General features: G+C 33.9%; 2 protein-coding genes across 6 annotated transcripts; one reads left to right on the top strand and one right to left on the bottom strand.

Moving 5' to 3' along the window:
* Positions 1-488: 488 nt before the first annotated feature.
* LOC109190168 (protein kish-B) lies at positions 489-2,373 on the top strand (the record flags this gene model as incomplete). The annotated part of the gene is made up of 4 exons (XM_019340620.1): positions 489-684; positions 808-880; positions 1,148-1,182; positions 2,029-2,373. Coding segments are annotated over 4 exons (372 nt in total), but the record flags the coding sequence as incomplete, so codon positions are not given.
* A 634-nt stretch (positions 2,374-3,007) lies between these two features.
* On the bottom strand, positions 3,008-7,038 carry LOC109190166 (pentatricopeptide repeat-containing protein At5g50990). Of its 5 annotated transcripts, none has more exons than XM_019340617.1 (4): positions 6,669-7,038; positions 4,303-6,189; positions 3,503-3,595; positions 3,008-3,302 (listed from the first exon to the last, which is right to left on the bottom strand). In XM_019340617.1, exons 1-2 carry the CDS (start codon positions 6,817-6,819, stop codon positions 4,673-4,675), a joined length of 1,668 nt encoding a protein of 555 aa, XP_019196162.1. In that variant the 5' UTR covers positions 6,820-7,038; the 3' UTR covers positions 3,008-3,302; positions 3,503-3,595; positions 4,303-4,672. The 5 variants fall into 5 exon arrangements, with proteins under 5 accessions (XP_019196162.1, XP_019196159.1, XP_019196161.1 ...); XM_019340614.1 differs by having other exon boundaries at positions 3,469-3,595; XM_019340616.1 differs by adding an exon at positions 3,884-3,923 and having other exon boundaries at positions 3,008-3,595.
* Positions 7,039-8,866: the final 1,828 nt, after the last annotated feature.

The following is an 8,866-nucleotide window of genomic DNA, read 5'->3' on the forward strand; positions in this document are numbered from 1 at the left end:
TCTTAATCATCATTTTCTTCATATATATCTCTCTGAGCTTCTTTATAGTTATTCTGCATTATATCTCTCAATTTTTATCAGGCAAAGAGGAATCTGGTTTCAATATCAGGTTCCTTGCATAAAGTTTAGTGAATTATGCAAATATATATATATATATATATATATATATATATATATATATATATATATATATATATATCTGAAGCACATTTGTGAACTTCAATAGAAAGAAATGTACTTATTTCTGTGTTAAGCTTTTGGATCTTGCTAGTCATAGAACATTCTGTTATAATCGGATTAGGTTTCCAATTAACAAATGCTGATAATAAATATTTGTTTTTCAAGAAATTATGGAGGATAAGGATGTAAATTCCTCTTAAAATTTTTGCTATTGACTAACAACAAGTTCGGGGTTTATAGGATTGAATTTTAAGCAGTTATTTGATGTGGAGTAATAGGATTCAAAGTATTAGTTGAATGGTTGATAAACTTGCTCTATTTGGGTAAGGTTTTATGTTTTTAATTCTCATTGGGTAGGAGAAACTGAGAAAGGCTCTTACTTTTTCCTACATCACAGTAGTGCTTATCTTACTTTTGGATTTGCAGCCAGGGGGAAACTAATTTATGCTCTTGTTTTTGTTCTTTTCAGAATTGAAGGAAGTACTCTTGGAAAGTTGAAATATGGTGAGCTGGATTTGAAATTAGAGGAATGATAATGTTGCTATAAATATAATGAGTAATATAAGCTGATATTTGTATTCTTGTCCTTTCAGTCAGCACTATTCAACTTCCATTCTTTCCTTACAGTAGTGCTATTATGGATCTGTACATGCACTTATGTGAAGATGCATTTTCCAGCACTTCTTGAACAGAGAACTGGGTAAGTCTACAAAAAAAATGGGCATCTTCAAATTAACTTTTTTTGTCAGGGTTGTAGGCATGCGGCAGTATCATTACAAATTTACAATTGATATTTCTTATGTAATTCCTCTTGCTCAGCGAAAGTTGTTCATTCTCATATGTTTCCTGCTATTCTTTTTATTTATTTGTTTATTATTATTATTTTTCTCAATCTTATGTCTTAGTTGTATCTCTATCAAAAAAAAAAAAGTCTTAGTTGCATCTGATGAGAATTAAAATATGACAGGTTTCGAGGATTTTTTTGGAAAGCAGCCAGGATAGGTAAGAGTTTATGCTTGTGTTTTCATCATGCTGCTCTTGAAAAAAATGCCAATATTTAAATAAAGGAAAAAAAAAAAAAAAAAAAAAAAAAAAGCACTTTTAGAAATTTGGTCCTTGTAAATTAATTTAAACAAATTTAGCCCCTCAATTGTTCAAAATGTTGCACTTTTAACCCCTAGTGTTATGTAATTGTCAAACTCCATTAACATATGTGGTTATTTTTATTATTTAGAATTAATATTCGCTATTAAAAACAATATTCTTATGGAGAGAGTGAAACTTTAACTATCGATATTGATTCTAAATGACAAAATTAACCTCATAAAAAAGAGTTTGCTAACGGAATTTGATAATTATATAACATAACATGGACTAAAAGTGCAACATAATCAACAATTAAGGGACTAAATCAATTAACAAAGACCAAATTTTCAAAAGTGAAATAATTCAGGGACCAAAAATGTTGTTAAAGGTGTATGTGTTTCTGGCTCACCATGCTGTTGTGTTATAGACATAAAATGGAAGAGAACTAAACAGAAGTAGGTAAAATGCTGAAATCTGGATCTTTGACTTAAAGCTCAGACTTATTTCTTAAGTAAGTTACATAAAGTAAACATAGGCAAGATGAATAGGTGAACTTAGGGAATGATACTGGAAAATGCTAAAATTTACCAACGACAAATCTTGATGTCTGTTTGTTAGAATTATAAAGAACAAAATAATTTAGTGCCGGTGGTAATTAACTATCCATTGGTTTGAAGCAATAATTACATTACTTGAAAGCAATATGAGTTTTTATTTCTTAGTAAAATTCCATCGAATTCAATGATCTGTTTTGTGTGATAGGTGAGCGCCTAAGTCCTTGGGTGGCCGTGGGATGCTTGACGATGGGTGTTTCAATAATCTTTTTTTGACAGAGCTGTTTAAATTTGTTTCTTTTAGTATTACTATTACATGTCCCTCTTGTCACCAAAGAGCTCAACTTCAGGGTTTCTTATGACTACATCTGCTGCCTGTGATGACTCCATGAATGTTTGAAGCGATCTTCTAAAAGTTTTCTATTATCAATTCACAGTTGACACGTTTGCAATGGTTTTATATTTCGGAACTGCCAACTATTTTCAATTTTGAGTTTGGAATGAAAAACTTTGAAACTTAGCAATTTTGACAACTGAAAAGAATTGTGTAATTCATTAATGGCAGGACTGCTACTCAGAAAGACTTAGGGTGTGTTTGGTTCAATCATTAGAATCAGAATAATAATAATAATAATAATAATAATAATAATAATAATAATAATAATAATAATAATAGGAATCAGAATAATAATGATAATGGATTTAAGTTGAAAGAGTTTAATTGTTTTTGGATCAAAAGGAGGGTACTCAAACTAGGCCTCTTGAGGCCTAGTTAGTAGTTACCAAAATTCTTCTCGACTAAACCGCACCAATAACGTCATCCGGTCACATTTTTGTATAAAAAATCTCTTTATTTAATACTCCGTAATAAATAAAAATTAGAATATAAATAAATAAATAATTAATTAATTAATTAATTATATAAAAATATATATTACATATGTATACACATACATGTATGTGTGTATGTGTACATATATTATATATATTAAAGTTTCACTGAACAATAATCTTTTTTTTTCTTTCTTTCTTATTTTTGTTCCATTGTTCAAAAGTAGAGAATGAAAAAAATAATAAATTTTATAATTATTTAAAAATTTAAATCCAATAATAGGATAACAAAAGTAAGCAAACAAACATGATGACCAGTATCAAATTTCATAGTAGTATACAAAAATTTCCAACCAAAACGCAACTTAAGAAAATTGCTTATTACCTCGTCGTCTGTTCTGGACAATGTACAGGATCGATCGGTTTACACATTTATTGATAACAATAGCAAGAAAGCGAGACCTTTTGATCTTTTAATTGCATGGTAATACCAGTAAGTTCTGATAAATGCTTGCAATCAAACATATTTCAAGAAATTCATGCAAACCAGTTTCCTGGTTAATCTCAATCTCAATCCAGATCGGTTAACAAGAAATCACGGCTCAGAAGCTGCAAATCCTAGCATATATTCTTGCATGGATTAGTTTAGACCTGTTAAGTTGACCATAATAATAAGGGAACTACTAGTTATGTTTTCCAGTCATATCACAAGGAATAGGGTCATATGAGCTAAAAAATATTAGTACTAAAAGTATCTTTTTTCTTTTCTGTTGGTAATATTTTTCAGGAGGTATTCAAGTTTCGAAATTCAACCAACCTTGTGATTTGATGTTCTAGAACAAAGACCTGACCTTGTTTCAGTAAATTGTCATCCATGGCAAAACCAATTGCCTTCTGGGTGTTTCATCTGCACCATAAAAGCCGGAGATCTTCCAACCATATTCCTGCAGGATGTCGCAGTTATGCTGACAGAAAATTTAACGGGGGAGAAAAGAGAGAAGAAATTGTATTGTAGGCAAATTCAAAGAAACCTTCAAATTACACTAGGCTTGATTAACGTCAGATAAATATACCCAAAAAGGGGAGAGAATAGGAAAAAAAAAACATAGAGCCGTTTTCAATGTGGTTAAGGAGAATGCTTTTGAAAAGTTAAAAAATATTCAAAAAAAAAAAAATTTATTGGAAAGAAAACCAAAGAAACTGAAGAGAGAACCTTAAGCAACAAGAGTTACCAAATATCCTCCCTCCTTTCAGCAGCTTGCAGCAACATCCCTAGAATCATGCTCAATGTTGAGGGCTTCTCTTGTAAAATACTAAAATTGCGAGGGTAACTCCAGACAAGATGGCTAAGGTTACAAACTTGTAACCACAAGGTCATGAGTTCCAATCCTAACCCTCTTCGTTTGTGCCGGTCAGCTATGGGCAACCTAGGCTGGTTTACCTCCTTGTGGTCCTTTGCCGGCTAGAGTCACAAGGCGGGGTTTACTCGGTGCACACCCTCGGGTAGTGGCTTCGGGTTTCCCTCGTCACCAAAAAGAAAAAAAGAAAAACTAAAATTGCAGACCAAGTTGCAGGTTGTGGCGGGTAGACGGGTAGTATGAGTTTACATGGCTTCAAAGTCTATGTATGATTTGAGAAATTACTTTCTCACCTGATTGGATTAGAGAGCCATGAACATGTTCATCTAAAATGACAAGTGATCATGGCGGTAGTTGTAGTTTCAAACATTTTAGCTTCATCAAATAAATGAAGTTATCCACTTGATCATTGTTCAGAGCAGATAGATGCCTGAGGAAGTTAAAAGTGGACATGGAACTATAGGAGCTTCAGGACTTCCATTTTGGACAACAGTCTCAGCAAGAGAAATGCCACCCAAATCCACTGGTTGTTGACTTCACGTCAATTCATATCAAGCTTTTCTCTAAATGTCAATCAACTGAGAAGTAACCAGTTTTCTTCCAGAACATCAAATAGCACCCCTAGTTGCACTTCAAAATCCCCAAACATTTCCTGAATACTAATCACCAATAGTCTCCGCAAGTACAAAAACCACCTTCAAAGTGATGGAAACGGATACGGTCCCTTACAATTATCACTCTATTTAACACCTTTGAAACCAGCTTTATCCATGAATGGCAATCAGGACAAATCCGAAGATTTTTTGTAATCTGAATACAAGTGCCAGGACTTGACTTTAGGATCCCATAGGCCACTGCCAACTTTTCACTATGGAAATTCAAATTTTCCTCCTTTTCCTCCTCAGATATATCCATCAACACCAAATCAGTTGCAGGATTAAAACCCTCCATTTTGGTTCGTTTGATCAACAGTTCCAATGATTTGTATATAATGCTTGTTTCAGGGTGTGATCTATCGCCTGCCTTGAATTGGTGAATAACGCCACCCAATTCCACCCCACTTCTTCCACTTCTTTTACGAACTCCTTTCTGTTTCATTTTATGCCTCAATTTCTCAGCACTATCCCACTTTCTTATGGAACAATATATGTTTGACAGTAAAACATAATCTCCACTGCTAAGATGTGATATTTCTGTGCTGGCAACTTCACCCAACTCAGAGTTCTTGTGAATTCTACAAGCACTAAGAAATGCCCTCCATATAACAGCATCAGGTTGCATTGGCATTTCCTTGATCATTGCATAAGCTTCGTTAAGAAGTCCAGCCCTCCCCAGCAGATCAACCATTGCTCCATAATGTTCAAGTTCAGGTTGAATGAAGCAACGCTGTTTCATTATATCAAAATATCTCTGACCCTCTTCAACTAACCCACTGTGACTGCATGCAGTTAGAAGTGCAATAAAGGTTATAGAATCAGGCACAACTTTTTCTGCCTCCATCTTTGAGAAAATCTTAAGAGCTTCTATAGCAAGACCATGAGTTGCTAGTCCATTAATCATTGCATTCCAAACACAGACATTACTGCGTTCAACACGGTAAAAAATTCCCTTAGCTGTTTCAATATCTCCACATTTAGAGTACATATCTATCAATGCAGATGATAAAATGTAGTTCAATTCAATTTTTCTCTCAATCAACAAATTATGAACCCACTTAGCATGATCAATAGCTCCAAGTCTCGCACATGCCGTGACTAAAGATGAAAACGTGTATGCATCCGGTTCCATCTCAGATCTCAGCATCTTTCTGAAGATACTTAGTGCCTCCTTATACAATGCATTTTTTACCAAACCTCCAATAATTGAGTTCCATGTGACAACATCTCGGATGGGCATTTTGTAAAACAGTTTCCTTGCAACATCAACTTCCCTCATCTTCATGAAACCCGCAATCATCAAATTTCCAGGAACAACATCAAAATCCCATTCAGAAATTTCAGTTAGCAGTTGGCGCGCAGGACTGAGGCACTCACATGATAAATACACTACAATCAACAATGACAGAAGGGATGGATACATTTCATATCCAAGTTTGATCATTCTACCGTGTGTTCCAATTGTAGTCCTCACATTGTGGGAATGTTTGCAAGCTTTAAGAGTGCATATGAGCATCTGATAGTCTGAAATGTTTTTCATAAAAGACAATTCTCTTACAGCTCAAGCATTAACTTTTGGATCAGAGATTATAAGAACACACTCAGAGCTTCCCATTTTAATTGAACTCTGAAAAGGGAATACAAAGTCTTTGTGGATTTTCAATGAAAATTAATTTCTTTACAGCCCAAAACTGTTTTTTTTATTAGTTGTTACGGAGTATTTTATGAACAATGTTTCATTTCAATTAAATTAAATATAAATATAAAAGGTACCCAAAAAATAATTCAAAATAAAAATGAAAATAATCATATTTCCCTCCAAATTAAGCTATACACTTCGATAGTAAGAAAAACACAACAAATCAATGCGAAACAAAGAGGGGAAAAAAAAACAACAACAACAAGAATCTTGCAATAAAATTATGATTGAAAAATCAGGAGATATTGAAAAAATAAAAATAAAAATAAAAATAAAGATGCTAAAGGAATAAAAGTAAACTTGCCTGGATTAAAATGATGAGATTCAGGCGATGAAAGAGTTGAATGTATCGATTGAGAGTTTAAGGTTGCGCTATGGGTGAGAAGCCATGGTAACAGCAATGCAGAAGATAGTCTCCCTCTGTGATTTGCGGCGACTCTTACCGCCACTATCATCTTATCCGTGCCCACTCCCAGTTTCCAGCTTACAATGTTTAGCAGAATGTTTCATAGGCAAATATCACTGAACCATTTGTAACGGACTCACTCTCTCAGAGAACTTCGTCGACGGTGAGAAATAGAACCATGGAAGGATTACATGACCCCTTTTTTGGATATGGGCAAATGGGTCGCACCGTCGATTATTCTGGACGGAAATAGCCCATTTTTTCTTGATGTAAAGCCCAATTAATCTTTAGACCAGCAATTATTCTGTGGACCATAATCCAAAACGGCGGATATTATAGTGTATCTAAACTAACACTATCTCACGTATTATTTTTATTTTATTATTAAATGAAACTGTAATTGAATTGAAATGAAACTGTAGTTGTGTTAAAATAAAACGACAGTGTATCCAAATGAAACTGAATAACAATTTCACATATTTGAGTGTATATTGTCCAACAAAACTGTAGTTATATCAAAATGATACTATAGTTGTGTTGAAATGAAATGCAGTGCATATTTGATGCATGGACCACAATGCATTGTGGACCGCGGTCCACAATATAATTTGCCTCGGCAAATTATTGTGTGGATAGTGTTGTGTGAACTACGGTCCCAAACATCGTCATGAATATTATGAGTAAAAATAATGTACATTATGCATTAAAGTAATGTATATTACGTGTTAGAATAATGTACATTACGTGTTAGAATAATTTACATTACGTGTTTAGAATAATAAAACATCTGGGGTAACATAATGTACATTATATTTTTAAATAATGTACATTATGCTTTAGAATAATGTATATTATGTTTTAGAATAATGTACATTATGAGTTATAAAAATGTATGTTGCAACTGAGCGCGCAAAAAAATAAAATTAAGCAAAACGATATCGTTTTTAGGCAGTGGTCCACACAGCTGTGTGGACCACCGTCCATGCAATAGCTATTGATCTTTGGACAATGCTTATTAGGCTATCCACACGGACCACATGCACGGGACCACATGCATGGGGCAAGCTGTGTGGATCACGGTCCAAAACATCGTCGTGAATATTATGAGTAAAAATAATGTACATTATGCATTAGAATAATGTATGTTATGTGTTAGAATAATATACATTATGTGTTAGAATAATGTACATTATGTGTTAAAATAATGTACATTACATGTTTAGAATAATGAAACATCTAAGGTAACATAATGTACATCTATATCTATACTATATATAAAAACAAAATCCTCAATTTTAACTTCCCGCCCGAAATAGTCCTATATGATAAGTGCCAAAAACACTTAGTTTTAAGGTCTATTAGGGGTGTGATTTGAGCTTAATTATGATCATTTGTGCACCATTTTAAGTCATTTAATCTATGTTGTGTATTATGCTTTAAATTACTACCGCACTATGTTTTTATGAATTGTAGGAATGTTTGAGCTAAAAGGAGGCATGGCGGCATATTCTGGAGCAAAGCAAGATGAGGAAACATCCCAGAGTCGAACCAAGAAGGAGCAACGCACGTTGGACGTGCGTTGAAAAGAAATAGAAACATCAACGCACGGCCCAACGTGCGTTGGACGATCGCGTGGAACGGTCAAGTGACTGACCAACGCACGTTGGCCGGGCGTTGGGCGCGCGTTGGAACGTCACTTATGGAAGGGAGCTATTTAAATGGCTAGATTAAATTAGGTTGGGAGAGGCTAGAGTTTTTAGAAGTGAGATTTCAGATTTTAGAGTGAGAAACATTTCAATTCCTAGCTCTACCTTCTCTCTAGCTTAGTGAAGATCAATTGAAGGAGGAGATTAACACTCTTCAAATTCAAGAGATCAACAATTGTATTTCAATTTGGTAAACTCATTACTTTAGCATTTCAATTGTTTTTTTGATTTCATAATTGCAATTTCATTTTCTTATGCTATGTGTGGCTAGTTTAGCTAGGGTTTGAATTGTGATGTTTTGGTTCATGATGCCAATGTGACTTAATTCTTAGATTAGGAGTTGAATGTTGATATGCTTTGGGAATCTAGTTGTTGTGGATTGCTTTGTAT

This window comes from Ipomoea nil, unplaced genomic scaffold (assembly GCF_001879475.1).
Source record: "Ipomoea nil cultivar Tokyo-kokei standard unplaced genomic scaffold, Asagao_1.1 scaffold1572, whole genome shotgun sequence".
Classification (NCBI taxonomy): domain Eukaryota; kingdom Viridiplantae; phylum Streptophyta; class Magnoliopsida; order Solanales; family Convolvulaceae; genus Ipomoea; species Ipomoea nil.

What these genes read in the sequence shown, in the direction of transcription:
- LOC109190166 (XM_019340617.1), bottom strand. Translation starts at nt 6,819, where the DNA reads ATGATAGTGGCGGTAAGAGTCGCCGCAAATCACAGAGGGAGACTATCT. An exon ending in ATCTCATCATTTTAATCCAG is followed by an intron (nt 6,190 to 6,668) that starts GCAAGTTTACTT and finishes AAAACATTTCAG; the next exon opens with ACTATCAGATGCTCATATGC.